Source organism: Prinia subflava, chromosome 4 (assembly GCF_021018805.1).
Source record: "Prinia subflava isolate CZ2003 ecotype Zambia chromosome 4, Cam_Psub_1.2, whole genome shotgun sequence".
Taxonomy (NCBI): domain Eukaryota; kingdom Metazoa; phylum Chordata; class Aves; order Passeriformes; family Cisticolidae; genus Prinia; species Prinia subflava.
In genome coordinates this window covers 73,920,072-73,940,893 of record NC_086250.1, presented here as the reverse complement: position 1 = coordinate 73,940,893, position 20,822 = coordinate 73,920,072, and the positions used below count along the sequence as shown (strand labels likewise).

The window sequence follows — 20,822 nt, the reverse complement described above, 5'->3', positions numbered from 1 at the left end:
CCCTTGCCATATTTGGCTGACCTGAAGATGCAAACTAAAAAATAATTCAAAAGATATGAATCTCTAAGACTTGAGTTCAGGTTATTAAAGTCCACATCCATGCAAATAGCTGAAGATGGTTCCTCTGTTTGCATTTTTAAGGAAGCCAACTGTGAGCCAAACCCAGCAAGGCTTAATAACTTCAGTGCAGTGTCAGGTTAATGTGGCCAACCTGGACAAAGGCCAAGGAATATTTTCTCAATCCAGGTATGCATGCTTGAAATTGTAATGCCTTTAGCATGCAGATACGTGCTGAGGCCCATGTAGATGCCTAGATTCTGCTTCTTTATCATATTCCTAATACAGCTTCTAATAGTTCATCTACTGGTTTTCTCAGTCCCAGGACATATTTTGCCTTTTGACTTTAAGAAGCTGTGACCTAATAGTCAGCTGGAAGATCAGATCCATCCTCCTCAGGTATTGGAGACAGTTAGAAAGAGGCATTTTTGCATTTGGATGGCTGTTTTCTAAAATGGGCCAATGCCAAGACAGTAGGTTCAGTTCCTCATTGGAGCATTGTTGGAGTAATGGTTTACAAAACTATAAATACTTCATTCTTATAGTGGATTCCAGACATTCCAGGTCAATAAATGAGTATCTCATATTACCACCTTGGTGAGCAGTTGATGTTGTCAGAAGAAGTCTCCCTAGCAGGAACTGTATAACTGTGCTGTTCTGGAATGCCATGCCTCAGTCTCGCCCAGGGCCAGCTGAGAAGAGGGCAAAGCACCAGGACTTGTTTCACTGACTGTTGTGTTGTTGCAGAATGTGAACAGTCCTGGCATTCTGGCTGTGCTTCTGGAGGAGTTCCATCCCCTGGAGCTCTTTGTAAGAGCCTGTCTGAGACTGGGGCTCTTTCTTGCTGCATGTCTTTTTGCTACACTAACTGCTGCTTGAGCATTTTATTCCATTGGCTGAAGAGACTAAGCTCATGCTAGGCAGTGTGAGAATCCAGGACATGTCTGCAAATCCATGTTCCCAAACAGAGCAGACTTGTCACTTTTCATGCTTATTGCAAGTGACTGACTAACAGTCCTGGAGGGTACTGTGTAGGGTTTATTTCTTTATTATTGGATAATTTATTTTCTTCTTTTCTTTTTTGTTCTTTTTCTCTTCTCTTTCCATCAAAAGTGTTGGTTCATGCAACCTGTCAGTACTCATGAGATAAAAAGGAATGGCAAGAAAGACCTGTATGTGGCTGGTCTACCTTGGAAACCTTACTACTGAATCAGCAGACCCATGAGCTCCTTAGAGCACAAAGCAGGTTAGTATTCACATGCTCTTTTCTGCTGTTTATGCTCTAATGTGCATTGTCATGTTTTCTACTTCTGGAAAAGTTTTCTACTATTGTGACTGCTGCAGAAAAGTAATGCATTGCTCCACTCCAGTGTCAATATTTTCACACATTTAAGTGGCAATCTAAGACCAAAGATTTGCTTAGTAAGACAAGGGAGGTCAGGAAAGAATGGATCTGTGTAGCCAGCTTCAGGAGCCTGCTTTTAATGAGGCAGAGATATCTTACCACATTAAAAGTTTCCATTTGATGGAGATGATTTTAATAATGTAAACTTGATCTTATAGCTAATGTGAATTTGCCTAGTTTCAGCTTGCACTACTGGAGCTTCTGTAATTGTACAAGTTATTTTGCTACTTGCAAAAAGTTCTGTGGCCTTTCTGTTCAGAGATGTCAAATGTCACGTGACCACTTTTTATAGAGCACTGGAATGACAATTGTGTGGTTCTTAAGGACTTTAGGGGTTCCATTTGTCAAATCCTTTGCTCTTAGTGTGTCTAGCATCAAAGATCAGATCAGATTGCTATGAGACTAATAGGCATTTTAACATCTTCCCTGTACATTTTTTTCTCTGATTAAAATTGCTTATGCTGCAACTTGTGTCTTCTGTCTCATGTCCATCTGATGTGGACCCTGTAAGAGGTGTGTGACTCGTCTTTAGCTGCCTCATGGGTGATTGTAGGGAGGACAGTAATTCTATCCCACTCCTCATCTGCTGTTCTTGAGGCCGAGCGAGCCCAGCATTCTTACACTCTCCTCATACCTGGTAACCCAAACCCCGTCATCCTGCGGCCTCTCTGTTGTACCAGATTCACTATTTTGAAACCGGGCACTCTACTTCAAATGTAGTCTTATAGGTGTGAATAGAGAGGAATAATTGCTTTCCTCAACCTGCTGCCTGCAGTCCTGCCAATACAAGTCAGTGTACACCTGACCTTTGCTGTGACTGCAGTTGTGGCTTGTGCCAAACTTGGCCACCAGCACTTCAAGCTTGTCTTCTGCAAGACAGTTGTACAGCCAGTTGCCCCTAAGCCTGTACCACTCATGCTTTTCCCATTCCAGGCATAGGCTTCTGTCTTTCCTGTACTTCACAATGTTTCTATCCATCTGTTTCTCCAGCCTGTTGTTATCCTATATTGGTTGGCAACTCTATACTTCAGCTAATCCAAAGACTCATTCGAATTTGGTGAATTTAGTGAGGTGGGGTACATCCCATCATCTCAGTTAATAATGGAAAATTTAATATACTGCTCTCCCCAAAATGACAAGTTATGTGTTGCCGGCTGGTACTGCTGCATGTTTTTTGGTTCTTCACTTCCACTTGCTGGTTTAGTTTAGCTCCTGGATTTCAAGGAATGGAAAGAAGGTATGCTAAGCAGCAGCCAGGGAATATATGTCCTCTCTAGACTATTTTCCTGTGTTGAGGTCCTGTCCTGTATGTGACATGCAGAGGTCTCATCATGTCTATAATGTGACACACTTGTATCTGTTTAGCAAACAGATTAGCTCTGTTTAGCTCAGTCCATTATTTCCACTACTTATTAGAAAGCTGATTTCATGTTACAGGCCATATTTGGCCTATAGAAAAATTACTTCATTTAACAATCACCTTTCTCTTCAGTAAACTAAACAGATCGTGGTTCTGTAATGTCATTGTTAAGGAAGATCAAGAATGAACTATGAGGATGACTTGCTATCTGGCATAAAAATGTATTTTTCAATCATACATGTAGAGCAATTGTACTGGTTTGAAAGCAAAACCAGTGAGACTCCAAGTCAGAAATACAATTTAATGGAGAGAAAACAAACAACAAGAAAGATATAAATAAAATAAAAATAAAATAAGACAAATGCAATAGTACAAAGGACCACTGACAGAGTCAGAGTACAAACCTGACACCCTGTTGGTCAGGGTGTTGAAAGCAGCCTGAAGTGAGTCCTCCCAGAGTGACAGATGTGGCTGCATTGGAGTAGAGATGATCCTCAAGAGAGGGTCCAGTTGTCCTCTGGGAATCCAGTGGGAACAGCTCCCTTGGTGTTTGGGATTGCTGTTTTATCCCGGTGGAAAGGCTTTGGCTCCTCCCGCTGGGTGGAGCATCTCCCAATGGGATGAGGTGATGTTCTCAGTCCTGTGAGAGGCCTTCAATGGCCCATTCACAGGGGATGTCCCTGGGAGGAGGATGGGAGGAGGAAGAGATAAGGAGGCTCTGCCTTATCTGGTGTTATCAGGTGTCCCATTAACAGAGGGCATCCGCCCTCTTCCCCCCCTAGAGATACAAGAGGTAAAGAACAATATCTTCCAACTGACTTCAACAGGTGAAAATAGAATACACACTTTTGGTTACATTTTTCAACCCAGGACATCAATGAAGGAATGTTCATGTGTCTTGACACCAGCACATCCTCTGCTTTAATGTTCAGAAGATCTGGCTGCTCATGTTAATGTGACCATTTCTTTTCCTGAGGTTTTACTTCAGCTTTTCTCTCCTGGCAAATTCCCTGCAAGCCTGGTCACCAGCTGCTCTAGCATTAGAGATCATCATAAGGGAGTTTATTCTTCATAACAATTTTGACTCTGGAACTGTACTCTGACCTTGGTTTTGTTTTAGGCTCAAGATGCTGAGCCGTTTATCAGGTTTAGCAAGCACTGTTTTACAAGAGCTGTCTGGGGAGGATGGAGATGCAGTTACTGAACCATCTGTTACAGTAAGTACAGTGTTATCTAAAGACTTTCAAATCTTATTGACAATTAGTTTGGGGAGCGTGGTTCATTCGATGCAGTGAGAACTGTCTCCTGCTTCTTCCTTGCTGAGCACTAGACTGAGCTGTCATTCCACTCTGCTTTTCTTCTACTCCTCACCTCTTAAGTCAGCATTTCTGTTGGGCAGACCATAATCTCCTCAGTTTCCACATCTCAGGGAACCCTAAGCCTCGGACACAAACTAGAATCAGGGTGAAGAATGACTTTCAAGAGTACTAGTGATTGTGTGTAGCAGAAGGGGAAGCTCTGCATGGTTGGGTTACAATGGGAGGCTTCATCTCTTTGCTGCCCTTTGGTATTGAGACAGTGGGTGGTGTGTGAGGATGCCTCGTTTCAGATTTGTTCATGTGGTGTTCAGCAAGGTACTCTTTGTTTTTGTGTGTTAGCTTACAAGTTCTTTGAGCTTCTGATTTCATCTAACTGTATGGTTCTACAGGCTCCATGAAATGCCTGCAGGGAGCAGAGTGCAGCATTCAGGACTGGAGCTGAAGATATTGTGAGGATGCTCTGGTGCAGGCTGTTGATAGTTCTTTTTGTTCAGAAGACTCACTTTGTTCTTTCAGGTAGAAGGTTTGCAGTCAGAAGCAGAAAGCATGGAGGAGGCACCTGAGGAACTGTTGGAGCGCCTAGCCCAAACAGAAAAGCTAGTTGTTCAGCTGAAGGATTTGATTCGAGAAAAGGATGCCCTGCTCCAGGAAAAAGAAACTGAATTCAAGGTACCATTTCTTTCTCTGGGGACCAAGAGTAAAATGCAGCTTCATTTTTCCATGCAAGCCAGTGACCTGCATGACTAATGGCATCTGTTCCTGAGAATTACTGGGATTTGAAGAATGGACCCTAACCCAAGAGATGTAGGATATCTTCTGTTAGTTTGATTGGGTTAATTTAGTCTAGAGTAGGTAAGATACATCCAAGTTACACTGCATTTTGTCTCAGAGCTCTTTGAGGCCCATACAGATTCCCAGTGGCTCTGATAAATACTAATACCTTGTGTGAGGTTGTTCTTTCCCTGCTTCAGAGTGTTTGACACAGAGTAGCCTATGCTGCGCTCATCCAGCAGTCCAGTGGTTTTATGATGCATTCCCAAAGGCACATGTTGCCTACCCTGATGGATGGTGGGAGTGCAGTTAGAGTTCTGAGGGACTGCATGTAGCAGAGGAAGTCAAACCAAGTTTGTATTCATTGCTGGGTGAAGTCCCTGAGTGCTCTGTCCCCTGAAAGAAGTGCTGGGGTATAAACTGCAATTTTGGTATGTGTAGTGTTTCAGAACAAATTTAGTTTGCAGATGTGTTTTAAATAGTGCCATTATGGAGGAGGCAGAGTTAAACAGAATATGACAAGCTGTGTAGCTTTTTCAAAGTGGTACTTCTTGTGTAACAGCACTTTAGTCTAAGGTGCAGTCAGTTTGTGTCCTTCTCTTACAGAAAGAGCGAGAGGCTGCAGATGCAAAGCTGATGAAACTTAAACTTCAAGCCAAAGCCAAGCTGGCCTCTCTGAACAAACGCATCGAGGAGCTGACAGAGAAAGGATCACCACTGCCTACACAGACCTTAGCACAAGAGCCGGAGTATCACAAGGTTGGGGGAACAGGGCTGTTTAAAAGATGTAGCTTCTATTGATAATGTGGCGCTACCTGATGTTTCAGGTCACAGTGAGCCAGCAGGGCCTGTTTGTCTTATTAGCAGGATATTCATAGTTCCAGCAAGGATGTCTATGCCTGTGCTGTAGGAAGCCTATCTGTCCAGCTTCCTTGTACTGCAGATGCCCTTTGAATGCTCAGCTTGATCTCCCCAAGGGCATGGGCTGGTTTCCCTTTGCGTAACTTCGGTAATCTAGTGTAGCCGAACTCTTTCCTGCAGAAACTGTGTCTGTCTGAGCTATGAGTTTCAAAATGTTACTTGTCAGTAACAGGTACGGTAATGTCAGTACAGCAAAGTTTGGCTGGAGTACAAGAGCAAAGAGGTAAGGAGGTCACTGAAACTGGAAGGCAGTAACCCAAATATAAAAAAATAAATGTGTATTATTTTCCAGTCATGTAGTTTCCTGAGCCATCATAAAGTTTAGAGTTAACAAACCGTAATTGTGTAACACTAGATAAAAACTGAGGAGAAAGTCTCCTTTATGAAGATATTAAAGAGGCTGTTAGCTACTAACTAGAAGCTCCCATCAGAGCTGGTAATTTTGAAAACTTGACTATGTGATCAGCAGAACAATGTGTTCTTTAAAAAGTTGGCAATCTCATGGAAGAGAAAATGGTTTCCAGACATCAGAGGATGTTCATTAAACCAGAGAACATAAAGGTTATTTCAGACATTGAAAAAATATTAAAATATTATAGGAAACAATAAAAGGTGCATGTAAGAGCTGTCAGATGAGAGGTGACTACTAATGAAGTGAAGATCAGTTCTATGACTTGTGCTGACTATTTTTGATTGAGAGCATCATAAAATCATGGAAATGTGCTTCTGTAATTCCCAATACCAACTTGAGAATCTTTCTCAATGCAAAGCACCATCTGTTTTTATACATGAAGAATTAGACGATCTCAAAGACTGACATAATAGAAAAATAAAGCAAAATTTAACCATGCACGATCAAGCATTTCTGGTGTCATGACACTGTATACCGCAAAGCCATGAACAACATGCCCTGGCTGCAGAGGCCAGTGGAGAGCATGAAGGCTGTTCAGCTGTCTCACTTGACACTGCTGGTGTTGAGGCTGTTTTTTTAGCTTATCTGTATGCAGCATGTGTGTATAACATCTGTGTGCTGTTACATGACTTTGTGTAGACTGGCTGTTGAGGACTAGTGAGTGTTCTTGCTTCAAAATTCAAATTTATCAGTTGAAGAAGGCAAAATGAGAGAGAGCTAATCATCAGTTAATCAGATAATTAGTGCAATACAGATTTTAAAAAGAGGCCTTACCTTTTTTACGTTCTATCTATTCTACTGAGAGTGGCAAGGCCTTGTGTGGAGTGTTGTCATGTTTGCTCACTTGGAATCAGGAAAGATAAATTCTGAGAGCAGGAAGAGACTTTGTTCTCCCATCATGTTAGTAGCTGCACTTGGGAGACACTCAAACAGCTTGATTGTTTAGTCAGCAAAGTCAGAGAGGAAACGTCATTTCTTTCTACAGTTGTATGCGGAAGGTGAGCTTCAAGAAGGTGGGAGAAGTGTTAAAGGATAATGCAGGTGAATGGATGAATGTAAATTAGCTATTAAGAAAAGTATACACATATATGGATATATTCAAAGACACGTATACATATATAAATATTCTGTGTTGTGGAAGGCAGGAAGATGTGCAGGAAGCTTTTTTTTTCTTTGTGGGGAGGGAAAGGGAGTGAAGGAGTTGATGGTATGATTTACTACTCTACCTAGCTGGACTGAATTTTTGGGGTCAGACTCGGAGTGAGATTCTGTTGAGATACATATTTATATTGCAGAGGGTGAAGAAGTAGAAAACTATTCAAGTCTCGTAACACAGATGAAGGAGAATTTACAGTCTGGAGAAATGTGGGCCTTCTAATTAGAGGAATGAGGGCTTGACACAGTCTCCAGTGGACATGGTATGGACCACAGCCTTATTTAGTTTGGATTAGAACATAGTTTGAGTGAAATTATGTTAGGGCAGTTACCTGCAATATTATATATTTGACCCAGAAAGCAATAGCTTCTTTCTTGCAAGGTTAGACCTACTGAGAAGATACAGAGTCCTTTATTTACCCTCATTTCTTCAAGAAGATGCTGTTTTGAGTTATGGGGATATTTCCTAGAAAGTTATTCTTCCATTTGAAGGTGAAAATTCTACGTTGGAGTTGCATGTTGTGCTAAAGTATTGGCTATTAGCAAAGGGCTGTTTTTTTCCCTCTCTGTGATGTGAGCCCTGTGGTAAGCTGTATTTTAAATATCTAATTAATACTATTACTTCCTGGGCTTTTAGCAGAGTGCCTTCTTTTGAGAAGAATGGAAATATCAGCTTATCTCTATCTATCAGATGGTATTTGTGTACAGAACAATTGAAGCTCCTCTCAAACTTTTGAAGTGGGTAAAGAAAAATTATGTTCAGATAGAAGAGCTTATGCATTTTGAAAAAACATAATATTTAAAAGCTTGAGCTCTGTGAACTTTGTGGCTGTGCTACTGTCCTTAATTGTGGCACTCCGTGTAATGTTCAGAGTAAGAGGCTTTTCCAAATCCGACTGTAAGTATCAATCCTGAAAGCTTATTACAAATAGGCAAACTAATCCACCCATCTTCCCCCCTAGCAACTCCTCTGCCCCAACCTTATAAGTTATGTATATCTCTGGCTTCTTAGAGCTTCCTGCATTTCTGTTCTTTATTTTTCTGTCCTGTTCTATTTCTAAATTTAAGTGCGATCAAAGCTTCCTTGTCTGTCTGTTCTGCTTCCTGCCAATGACCTTCTCTGTAGGTGAAACATCTTTTGAGGAACAGTAGCCTCTTATTCCTATTACACTGATTTATAAGTACGTTAAAACACCTTCATAATATTTTCAGAATGGTTTTAAAGACATAAATACTCAGTAGAATTCCTGTGTTATTGATCGTATTTGACCCAATACCTGCCACAAATAAAATGAAAGAGATGCATTTTATATATATTCAGTACAAAATACCCAGCACTGAGTGCTCACGAGTGCTGAGATGAGAATGTAGAGCAGGTTTGTCTGCTCAGAGACAGGTGGTGAGGGGTGAGCACAGCTGTGGGTTCAGGGGCCTGCCCTGCCCCAGGTGTGGAGCACAGCTGTGGGTTCAGGGTCTGCCCTGTCCCAGATGTGGAGCACAGCTGTGGGTTCAGGGTCTGGCCTCCCCAGATGTGGAGCACAGCTGTGGGTTCAGGGCCTGCCCTGCCCCAGGTGTGGAGCTGTGGGTTCAGGGTCTGCCCTGTCCCAGATGTGGAGCACAGCTGTGGGTTCAGGGTCTGCCCTGTCCCAGATGTGGAGCACAGCTGTGGGTTCAGGGTCTGCCCTGTCCCAGATGTGGAGCACAGCTGTGGGTTCAGGGTCTGCCCTCCCCAGATGTGGAGCACAGCTGTGGGTTCAGGGCCTGCCCTGCCCCAGGTGTGGAGCTGTGGGTTCAGGGTCTGCCCTGTCCCAGATGTGGAGCACAGCTGTGGGTTCAGGGTCTGCCCTCCCCAGATGTGGAGCACAGCTGTGGGTTCAGGGCCTGCCCTGCCCCAGGTGTCGAGCTGTGGGTTCAGGGCCTGCCCTGTCCCAGATGTGGAGCACAGCTGTGGGTTCAGGGTCTGCCCTCCCCAGATGTGGAGCACAGCTGTGGGTTCAGGGCCTGCCCTGCCCCAGGTGTCGAGCTGTGGGTTCAGGGTCTGCCCTCCCCAGGTGTGGAGCTGTGGGTTCAGGGTCTGCCCTGCCCCAGGTATGGAGCACAGCTGTGGGTTCAGGGCCTGCCCTGCCCCAGGGGTGGAGCTGTGGGTTCAGGGCCTGCCCTCCCCCAGGTGGAGAGACAGAGTGAAGAGTGCAGGTGTAGTGTGCTGGGTTGTCTGAGCAGACACAGCCTAAGTACGTTTTACATGAAATGTTGTTTACATTTCTTAGTCATAAACAGAGGATTTGAGTGCTTCAGGGTGGAGTAGAACTGATAATTTTTTGCCTGTTCCTTTTGCTTGTATCTAATAAGTTAATTGCTATTAATCCTGTAGTCTAAAGACATTTCCATGGGCATTTTGTGTAGTCTAGAATGTCTACCCCTTTGTCACATTGGGAATAGTCTTTTATAGCTAATTTTAAAGTGTTTTTATTTCTGGTATTAGAGAAATCTGTGATGTTAAAAAGCCTCACAAATCAGGGTAGTCATACAATAAATAATGTATTTAATAATCTGATTTGCCTTAGTTTATATAGTGAGCAGTCATGGACTGTTAGCCCTTCCAAGTGCTTTGACACTTCCCAATTAAAGGCATCTTGTATATATCTACACAGAAATAGGGAAAATAGTTACTTAAGATAGGACAGCTTCATTTAAAGAAACAAAAGAAGTGTCAAGTTAAGAAATGAAGCAATGTAGTAAAAACAAAAATCTGATAAGAAGCCAAGAGTGAAGTAGCATTTTGGTGTATTTCTAAAAATCAATTGATTTATTTAATTTATTAACCAGTAATACTGATAAGTTACTTCCTTCTATATCTCTTCTTCCCACTTTTCTTATCTTGCTATGTCAGAAAAATGAAAATACAAATGAAGGGCACAGAGAGGAAGTGGAAATACTGAAAGAGCAGCTCAGGGAGCGAGAGGAGACTGTTCAGGACCTGAAGAAACAGCTGGCTGTAGCCAAAGTAAATCTGAAAGATGCTGAAATCAAGTATGCAACACAGGTACAGATTTTTTTTCTGTTCATCAGTCCGTGTTTCCCACATCACTGCTTAGCCTAGTATGATAGAATAGAACAATACTTACACACCTGGTCTTCAATTCCTTTACCTCAATTTTTTCAGTTTTGTTCGTCCTCAGATCACCTAGGTCCATCAATTTCACTGCCTTTGGCTCCTCCTCTAAACATTACATAAGTCTTTCATGATCCCCCAATGATCTTCTCCTTCCCCCCATCCTGTACCCCCAGGCCAGGACCACCCGTGGTGCAAAAGGTGCTCTGCAGGTAAGAGATGGGTTTCACCCTTGGACGATGGGACTGATGGCTCACTGAGGAGGGAGGAAAAAGTCCCTGGAGGGGCCTGCATAGGGTGTCCCTTCCTCTGAGTCAGGGTTTGGGTCCTTCCCTGTCTGCCCTTGCTGTTCTGTGATGGGCTTTGCAGTAGCTGGGACTCTGGAGAGTTTTTCCAGCTGCCAGGCCTGCCATCGCCCCTCTGTGTTTTGCTGTGGGTGTGCGGGGCAGCTGCTTATCACAGAATGTAACAGCTTTAAGTTACATTGTAGTTATTTGTGGAAAGATTTTTTTAATACTCTAAATTGCAGGTTTAGCTTTTGAACTGTAAATTGAGCTGCATCCTATACAATTAAAAGCCCAGAAGTTTTATGAACTGTTAATTATATAGTAATCATGTATTTTATTATTCTGCATATTTGTAGATTAAATTCTATGCTTTTTGTTTTCTGGGATCTGAACTTTTTTCAGTTGTTATACACATATTAGTCGGATAAAGACACCAGGTAAAAATACCATTTGACCAAGATGATGTATAGGATTGTCAAGCTGAGAACTCCGTCACACACACAATATGCTGGGACATGTTGAAACAAGCCTGTGTGTCTGTCAGGTTCATAACCTTGTTGGTTTGTTTTTATTTTGTGGCTTATGTTTTCAGCTGAGTTCCCTGCAGGAAGTGATTCAGGAGAAGGAAGCTCTCCTGGAAGAACATGTGCACCAGCATCAAGCTGAATTGCTCAAGATGGTGGTCCAGTCAGATATGGAAGTAGAGATGCAACAGGTAAATTTGATATAATAATCATATTAGGGAAGGAGGAAGGAAAAGAACTTTTACCAGAAAGAACCCTGAAAGAACAGTTCTTGTTAAAGTAACTCAAAAGGGATAAGAAGGTTGCTTTGGTTGTTTGGAGCTTTTTGGAATGCAAGTTGGGTCTTTGAGTCCTAGCTTCAGTCTGCTTGTTTGCTCTCAGTTGAAGTGAAAGAACAGTTGAAAAAAGTGTTACATTATTGTGTTCCAGTTCCCTATTCATGAAGCAAAGTAAGCTCTCTCCTACTGCACTAGGGCTCCAGAATAGGTGTCAAGAAAATGAGTTAATTCAGGCTATCAAAGTAACTGTGTTACAGAAACAAGGTGTATCGAGGAAACGTGGGAATCTAAACTTCCATTGGTTTCCCCAGTGCTGGAATAGCCTTGTCTCTCTCACAGAACCTGCGCACACTCCAGAGAAAGCTCGAGGAGCAGGAAGCAGCTCTGTTAGGACGAACTCAGGTGGTAGAACTGCTGCAGCAGGAGTTACACACTGCTGAAAAACAAAATCAGGTACCTGGTCGTGCTTTTTATTGCTTTACTCTGTATGTGTGGTGGAAAGGGCCTTTGTCAGTAGCCTTTGTCAGAAGTTACCAAATGAGGGGTTTTTTGGCACCAGGTTGCCATCATGAAATCAGCTGGGGCCACCCTCCCTGGGTCAGGTGTTGGAACTGCAGGTGTGTGTGCACAGCTTACACCAGGTACTGCCAGAGAATGGGGTTCTGCAGCTGCCAGCTCTAGTGATCCCCATTCTGGGCAGATGGACAGGGTCTACATCTATCCATTCCCTTTCTGCTGACTGTACTTTCAAAGCCAAATACATAAACTTTTGCCAAAAGCACAAGTGCCTAACACAGTGCTGCTGAAGCCTCACTGTTTCTGGACTGCAGTCTCTGGGCCAGATTAGAGCAGAAACAGCTATTCTTTGGTATGTCTTGCTGAAAACTTGCTTATATGGTGATACAGTTTGTAGAGTGGGATTGGTTCTTCATCAGTTTGGAGCGTGAAGAGGATGAGATCAAGTCTGTGCATATATGACTATACAGACATGTGCTCCTTGAGATAGGATTAAGAACACAACCTCTTAAAAGGTTGGTTTGCAGATAGAGGATGAGTATATTTGTCATTTTTCCAGTATCTGAACTTGTGAAAATTCTCCATCCCTTTAGAAGGGACTTACACTGAATCAGTCTCATATTTGTAGGCTGCATGAGCTTCAGCTAGTCTAATGCTGAGCCTCACTTTGCTAATTTTTACACACTTGTGCCCTACATATTTTCTTTTGCTCTGTGTCCCAGCCAGGCACAATGGTGGGTCCTCTTACTACTGTGAAGAGGTAAAGAGCCTCAGCGAGCTGACTTGTACTCACTACTGACTGCTATGCTCAGCAGGGTGTATCATGGGGTGGTGGCATGGATATCTTCATGACATGGTTGTTAGGCTCCCTTGGCTTCTTCTCAGTGTCTTTGACTTCTCTCATACATTCTGTGGTCTGAAGGAGACCTGGTATAGGTACAAACTTGAAGCCAATGTGGCTGAAGCCTACCCACAAAGTAAAAGGAGCTCTTCATCAGATTCCTCCTGAAATTAGCTGTGCTGACCATCCACAGCTCCAGGAGGAGGAAGTTTGACAACAGGAGTTTGGGCAAGTGTGAGGTCTGTTTCTGTCTCTTGGTCACCTGAAATCTCTGATAGACCAGAGCCTTCTGAGATCTTTATTAAAGCAGTGGGTACTGTGTGGAGCACTCTGTTATCTCCAGATTCGTATTTCAGCATTCCTCTTTCACATACACACTTTTTTTCTGTTTTTTTAATTCTACACTGTAATTGTTGAGTTCTCCCTCATTTGTTGTAGCACTTCCTCCCCTTTTTGGGAAGTTTGATTTCTTCTAAAAGAGGACTCCTGGCCACTGTTCTGTTGTGTCTTTCCTCTAAATTCCTCTCCTCTGAATCAAGACTTACCTTTTCTTTACCACAACTGTGAGGAGTTGTTTCTCCCAGCATTGCTTTCCTGCAATTTCCAAGTAGTGAGGCAGTTCCTTTCTAACAAATTGAAATTTCAGACATGTTTGTTTCCTCCCTTCTGCTACTTAAGTGTTTTTAAAGGATTAAAATTAAGGAAAACCTAAAATATAATGAATGTACTTTGCTTTGTCAAGGTATTAAATTAGTTGAGAGAGAAATTAATTTCTGTATCATTTTACAGACACTCCTAGATCAGTGCCAGAAGATGGAAGTGGAACTAAACTCCATGAGAGATGTCCTAGATGTGGAGAGACGAGGGTCTCAGGAACTCAGGGAGAAGATGGAGCTGGAACTAGCTGAGAGAAAGCTGTCTTCCCATCGCTTGCAGGAGGAGGTGCAGCATCTCTCAGAACAGCTGGAGGAGGCGAGAAGAGCACAAGCTGAACTAGAGGTGAAGTATAAAGACCTGGAACAGGAACACGGGCTGGAGGTGGAAGAGAAAAACCGGCTGCTGAGTTGTCTTACGGTGGCTGAACGGGAGCTGCGGTGTGGCCGTGCCGTCCTTGGAGCTGAGGAGGACCAGCTGGGACGGGATGTTGGCCAGCTCTTGGTGCCCTCTGTGGAACGTGGAGCTGCAGCTCACGGAGCACTGGGTGAGCAGGCACGGCAGTTAGGGGGAGCAGGTTCTCAGGAGCCTGAGTATCACTGGGTTGCCTTCTCTTTGGCTTTGTTTTTATAACAGCTCATAAGAATGGCTTGATGTAAGAATTCCTAATTGCACAGGGATGTAGGAGTGGTAGTGCTGTCTCAAACTAAGGAGATCTAGTTTGGTCCCACCGTTCTGTCTTTGGCAGCTGCAAGAGGAGCAGAAGTGTGGGGCAGCATACATGGTGCTTTGCTTGTGTACTGTCCCGCCTCTTGTCTTTTGGGGCTTATGGATTTCTTGAGCTGGATGTATTTTTTTAGTTGATTTTACTGATTTGTTGGATTTTTTCCGTCAACTTACGGAAAAAAGTCCTTTTAGATGTACCACATTCTTCACAGTCTGAATTTCTACTGAAATTATAAGTAAAACAACCAAGAAATGCAAACCTCTACCATTTTTCCCAAAGACCTGTGTTAGAAATAATGACATTGGTCTTGTCTCAAGCTTTTATTTCAAACTGATTTTCTTGCAGCTTCTTTATGGCCCAAAGCTGAAGCAGTGACTAAGAGATAAAGGATGTGGTAAACTGTTGTGCATGTGTGTAAAATGGACGTAGTTTGGCAAAAAAGACAAGAACAGACCTTAACTCCCCTTTTCTCCCTCTGTCAGATGGACTTCTACAGAAATCTGAAGAATTTGTCTGCTGTCAGGGTGAGCTGAAATCCCAGCCACAAGTGCAGCTCTCTGAACTGGAGCAGCAGGTTTGATATTTTCAAATGCTTCTCATTTGTTTTTCTGGTATATTTAGGAACTGAAGCCAAATCAAATGTCGAGAATTCCCTTTTTTATCCTGCATTGCTTGAGAAAGGCTTTTGTTAGTTCTCTTAGCTGATGGGCAGGCTTGTTATTACTACAGAAGCCTGGAAAGAAGTAGAAGTCAATTTGAGGAATTTAAAAGTTGCTAATGGATTTTTTTTTAAGTTAACCAAATGTCAAAGACTAATACGTATTTATAAATCGTATTAAAATTTATCTTTCTCTCCTCTGTCCTGTTTAAACAGGATGAATCAACTTCACAGGAAAAAATAGTTGATCAGGAAGACCAGAATGAGATTTCATTCCTACCAACAGAAAATTTGGAAAGACAGAAGACAGAAGGTCATATGATTACCTTACCTGTTTTAATATTCTTAATATACTTAAGAATCATTCTAGAATTAGTTTCTACAAAATAAGAAAACGCTGAAGTGGTAGCTTTCCCCACTACAAAATGCTGACAATCTGCAGGTGGTACTTCTGGGGGAGGTATTTTTGATAGCTTTTGCTGAAGTAGTAAGGGACTCATATATATGCCACATATAAAAAACCTCAGACAATTACATTGGTTTTGAGTGTCTGGTCATGTTGACTGGTAGCAGCAATATCCAGCTCTATCAGAATTATACTGTAAAGCAATGGATTACCTCACATGTTTACTTCAGGGTCTGTCACTATGACAGTAGGCTGTCTTGATTTTTGAGAAATAGATTTGCTTTGCTTTCTGTCATTCAAAGATAGAACCTCTTCATAATAATCTTGGTGGGGAATAATCACCAATAAGCCAGATTCCTACAGTCCTAGAGCATCACCTTTCTCTTTTTTTGTTCCAAGATCTCAGAGATGCAGGTCTTTAATGAACTTCAAGACATTGTTTAGAATCACAGCATGGTTTGGGTTGGAATGAACTCATAAAGATCATCTGGTCCATCCCCCCTGCTTCACCAGGTCAGGTTGCTCAGAGCCCCATCCAGCTTGACCTTGAACATGTCCAATAATGGGGCAACTGACAGCTTCTTTGGGCAATCCAGAGAGAAGCAGCCCTCTTGAAAGGCTGCAATAAGGCCTCTCTGAAGCCTTTCTACTCAAGGCTGAGCAACCACAAGTCTCTCAGCCTTTCTTCATGGGAGAAATATTCCAGCCTTCTGATCATCTTTGTGGTTTCTTCTGGACTCATTCCAGCAGATCCACATCTGTCTTGTACAGGGGAACCCCAGAACTGGACACAGTGCGCTGAGTGGGGTCTCACAAAAGCAGACAAGAGAGTGAGAATTGTTTCACTCAGCCTGCTGCCCACACCTCTTTTGGTGCAGCCGAGGGTACGATTGGCTTTCTGGGCTGCAGGAACACATTGCCAGCTCCTGTCCAATTTTCAGTTTGCCAGAATCCCAAAGTCTTCCTCTGTAGCCTATTTTCAATCCATTCACCCCACAGTCTGTGCTGGTACTGGGAATTGCCCTAGCCCAGGTGTAGGGCCTTGCACTTGGCTTTACTAAACCTTGCTCTGCACAAGGGCTGCATGGCTGCATTCCTCAAGCTGGTCCAGGTCCCTCTGGATGGCATCATCCCCCCAGCAAAATCAGCTGCTGAGCCTGGTGTCACCCGCAGGTGTGCCCTGGGTGGCTCCAGCCAAGGTCTGTCAGCACTTAGGACACTAAACAGTCCTGGGGCCAGTACGGACTTCTGCAGGGTCCCACTTGCACATTGAGCCGCTGACCGCAACTCCTTGCACACAGCCACGCAGCAAGGTCCTTGCCCCACCCTACAGCCCACCTGTCAAACCCATATCTCAGCAATTTGGTAGCAAGGGTGTTGGAGAGACAATATCAAAGGCCTTACAGAAATCCAGCTTTCAATATGATATCATGCCCCAAGCTACAATTGACTACATCCAAAATTCACCTTGAAAACGTTAGTCATCTTTCTTAAAAAGCAGCTCCTCCCTCTACTGAAAGGAATTCCACCTGAAAAGTGCAGTGACTCAGAGCTTCACTGTCATGTTACTTAAAATACCTTCCCCAATGCATGTTTAGCTGCAAGTTTACTTCAAAACAAGATTTTGCTGTTGTTGTTGTAATTCTGTTCCCAGTGGGTGTGTTGAATGCTTGATTACTGACTTTTTTTTTTGCATCTTAAACACTGGGAGATGTAATTTCTTTTTAAAAACTCTCAAAATATTAAATGAAACATTAAAAAATCATCACTTTTTTAGTCTGCTATATAGGTTCTAAATACTTTGTTACTCCTTTTTGTGCCATTAATTTGTCAGTCTTAATTAAAGTGGGATACCTAAAACTTTCCACTATAAGCCATTCCTAACTTGGATAGAAGGAAATAAGGATTTCTAGTTAGTTACCTTATATTTTACAATTTCTGATGCTTTTCAAGCAGACCTCAACAAATGCCTTCAAATTTCAAGCTCCTGTTGTTTGAAATATTAAGATTCTTGAAATCTTTGTACAGTCTTCATTTCCATGGGTTTAGCAGTGCATTAGACCAGAATATCTGTAACTCTCTTTACATCTATATAGATTTCTTAAACTTTTCTTGAGGCAGCTCAGGAAGGTCATTGAAGGTCTCTCCTCCTGCTCTGTAAGGGAACACTGAATGAGGCTTTCCACAGTTTCATAGTTTCTATCTCAGTTGATAGAAAGATTACAGTATAGTATGAAGCAATAAAGGAAGCTGTTATCACAGAAAACACAGACTGCCTTCCAATTGTTAGAATTCACAAAACATTATTTTGAGCTTCCTCAACTTCCATAATACTTGGCTAATACATTTTTGTATAATCGTTTGTGAAAAAGTGTTTGGAGGAGTACAGAAGAAAACCTTGTACTCTGTGTTGATGGTATGTGTGTCTTCTTTGCACATTCAGAAGTGAAAAGTATGGAAATTTGTACCCCTAAGAGAACGGTTTAACTTGGTCCTGAGTTTTATTTTGCATATATGTTAACATATTTTTCATATCATCATTGCTAGTTAACATGTTCACAGAAATGGGGCCTGTTTTTTTAGTGCTTCTAACTTGGTATTTCTGGTGAAGACACAGTATTCGTTGCTTTACTGGCTCCTATACTAAAAAGCTAAGGAATTACCTAATGTATTAATTAGAACTGAGAGAAATTACAGAATGTATTTTTCTTGTACATTTATAACAATTTTCTAATTTTTGTTTTATTTTTTCCAAATGAAATTTGAAACATTTTGCTACGTAAGTTCTTTCTTTGCTCTCCTTTATAAAAATGTTTCTTAAAACTTGAATCTCTATTATCTGTCTTTCAGTAAGTCTGTATGACAACAATTGTTCTTTTCAAAAACTGCTTAAAACAGCATGTTGGTTGTGTGGTTGCCTCTAAAAAGAACCAAACCCATATTATCCCATGACAGTGTTACATATCTCCACTACATAAGTGTTATTAACAGCCACATGTCCTTTCTCAAAAACTTCTGGAAGAACATCCTGTTGCTGTCTAAAGCAAAGTCTTAAGTTTCAAAGAAATTTTTTGTGTTTGAATGTTTCAGAAATGCCACGTTTGCAACTTGTTCTCCAGGAGTCTCAGCAGGAAGCTGCGATGGTCACAGAAGATGCAGAACAGGTAATGATTAAGCAGCTGAAATAAGCTAAAACTAAAATAGGTCAAGGACTGGCCTTAAAACAGCTAAGCTGTCATGGTCTTTTTTATCAATCCTCTTTGGAAGGTTATTATTAACTGGATTAACGATGAAAGACAGAAATAGCTTCCAAATACAGCTTGCACTGTGTTCATAACGGACTGTTTGCCAGCTGTGTGGATTTCTGTGTCCTTCATCCACCCAATCCACATTTGTGCTATTTTCTGCCTGTTGTGAGTTAGTTTTTCAGCAGAACTATGGGCTAATCTGAGACAGGTCTCTGGTAATAAAATTCCAAAGGTTCAGCTGTCATTATATAAGATGCCTTTCAGACCAGCTGTGTCCGTGCCCCCTGCCCGGCTGACTGGGGGAGCTGTGTGCTCCTGGAGTGGGTCACTGTCCTTGGGCTGCTCCACCGTGTCCAGCTGCAAGTGCAGTCAGGCTCTTGCTGGGAAGAATGCAGGATTAGGAACCTGCTGCTTGGCTTTATGCTTAGCACGGGGAGGGAGATGACAGCCTCTGTGTGTCTGTACTGAGTATTTGCTGTGGAACCGATTGTTAGCTTAGATCAAGGTTTGGCTCTTTGCAGCCTGCTCTGCTGGTCCATCCTGTCCACAAGGGGAAGGTTAGTTCTGTGTTTTATCTAATACATTCATCTTTATCAGAGGATTTGTATATTACTGTGAAGTATTAAGGTAAAAGTTGATATTTGGAACTGAAGAAACATGTTGTCATTCATCCTCAGGCCGACTCAGACCCTTGCCTTCCAACTAGCTGCAGTCAAGCTGTGAGCTGGTAGTGGGAATACACACGCCCCCACACACGTAGTCTTTTCAGGGGCAGATACAAGCATTTGAACTATTTTCTACTGCCCCTTTATAGACAGTGGAAAAAAACAGGTTCTTTAGCATATGACTCACCTAGAATAAGGTGAATGTTGAAAATGGGTCAATGAAAACAACCCTGAAATTGTCCATTTCAATGTCTTTGTTATAAAAGGAGTCCAGCTAAATAGCTTGCATCTAAGTTTTTACACTTGGACAGCGATTCCTACCATTTGTGCACCTGACCCATAGTTTTAGGCCATGTAGTTACCCAAACCCAGGTTAAGGCATCTAGCAGTTACAAGGTTCTTGTGGGGTTGTTGTTTTTTTTGTGTGGTAGAGCCTAGCATAACTTTATTGGGAAAACTCCAGGTTCTTTATCTGCAGGACCAGTGAGGCATAGACTGACAGACATGTGACTTCTCACCTTCTCTGCTTGGGTGGTCAGTGAAAGGTTATGATACTGTAGTACTGTAGCCCCTTTGAAGTAGCAAAGATGGAAGAGAAATCATCTCGAGGTGGGAAGAAAGTTATTTAAATCGTTGCATCCATTGATATGTTAATCTGCTGAGATACTTGGTCTATTGCTTAGCATCAAAACCAATCTCTCTTTTTCATTATTTATTGGTTTTTTTTTCATTAGACTTCAGAGTTGTGTCCAAACTTGGGACTGATAGGTTTTACTTAGAGCTTGGCAGAGCAGTAGACAGCTAAGAGAGCTGTCTTCTTGTACCAGCTTCCTGCCTCAAAGCTCAGTGTTTTTTCTTCAACCCACAGAATAAGAATATTCGTGCTGAGGCAAAATTGCAAGACTTGTGGACTGTGGAAGCTCCAGCGTCTTATGTAGACTGCTCTTCTTCTACAGGTGGGGACAAAGAATAAGGCATGTGACAAGAAAATTGTGGAAATTTGGGAAGTTCCAGGGACAAATCTTAAGATGATTTAAAAAGAGGAGCTCTGAGGTCAGAATCCAAAGATGATAACCTACAGAAGGCAAAAAATACTCACATGAGGTAGAAGAGAACATTCTAATGTGGGATGGATAGGATATACCAGAAGAAAAGAAAAAAGTGGTTGCTAAGGTTAGAAGTAGAGAATGGTTTGAAGGAATGTGTTTGTAGATGCAAAGACTGATGAGTACGGCACAGAAGAGAATTAAGATAAAATTAAGAACTGTGTGTTTTTCTGCAAGCCAGTAAATTTCTTTTTGTGTCTGGAATTACTTACCCCCTGCATCCCACATGAAAAGAAAAAAAAACAAACAATCAAACAAATCTATTACCTGGTTCTCTTGTCTCTTTGCTCTTCATCCTTCTGCAGGGGTCAGAAGTGCTGTGTGCAGGTGATGCCAGCATACAGCAAACACAGGGAGCTGCACAGAGACGTATTGCAGCTGTAGGGTCTGAATTGCTGGC

At 42.3% G+C, this 20,822-nt stretch overlaps 1 protein-coding gene across 2 annotated transcripts in view; it reads left to right on the top strand.

The window, feature by feature from the left end:
- GOLGB1 (golgin B1) overlaps positions 1-20,822 on the top strand; it is a 42,000-nt gene that overhangs the window by 2,023 nt on the left and 19,155 nt on the right. The window contains exons 2-13 of one of the 2 annotated variants that reach the window (XM_063397222.1): positions 1,171-1,303; positions 3,943-4,039; positions 4,658-4,810; positions 5,519-5,671; positions 10,291-10,443; positions 11,392-11,514; positions 11,941-12,054; positions 13,748-14,159; positions 14,822-14,913; positions 15,214-15,310; positions 18,494-18,567; positions 20,185-20,272. In XM_063397222.1, the coding sequence (XP_063253292.1) occupies positions 3,950-4,039; positions 4,658-4,810; positions 5,519-5,671; positions 10,291-10,443; positions 11,392-11,514; positions 11,941-12,054; positions 13,748-14,159; positions 14,822-14,913; positions 15,214-15,310; positions 18,494-18,567; positions 20,185-20,272 (1,549 nt within the window). In that variant the 5' untranslated portion in view covers positions 1,171-1,303; positions 3,943-3,949. The remainder of the gene's footprint in view (positions 1-1,170; positions 1,304-3,942; positions 4,040-4,657; positions 4,811-5,518; positions 5,672-10,290; positions 10,444-11,391; positions 11,515-11,940; positions 12,055-13,747; positions 14,160-14,821; positions 14,914-15,213; positions 15,311-18,493; positions 18,568-20,184; positions 20,273-20,822) is intronic. The other variant, XM_063397224.1, reaches the window with a different exon arrangement.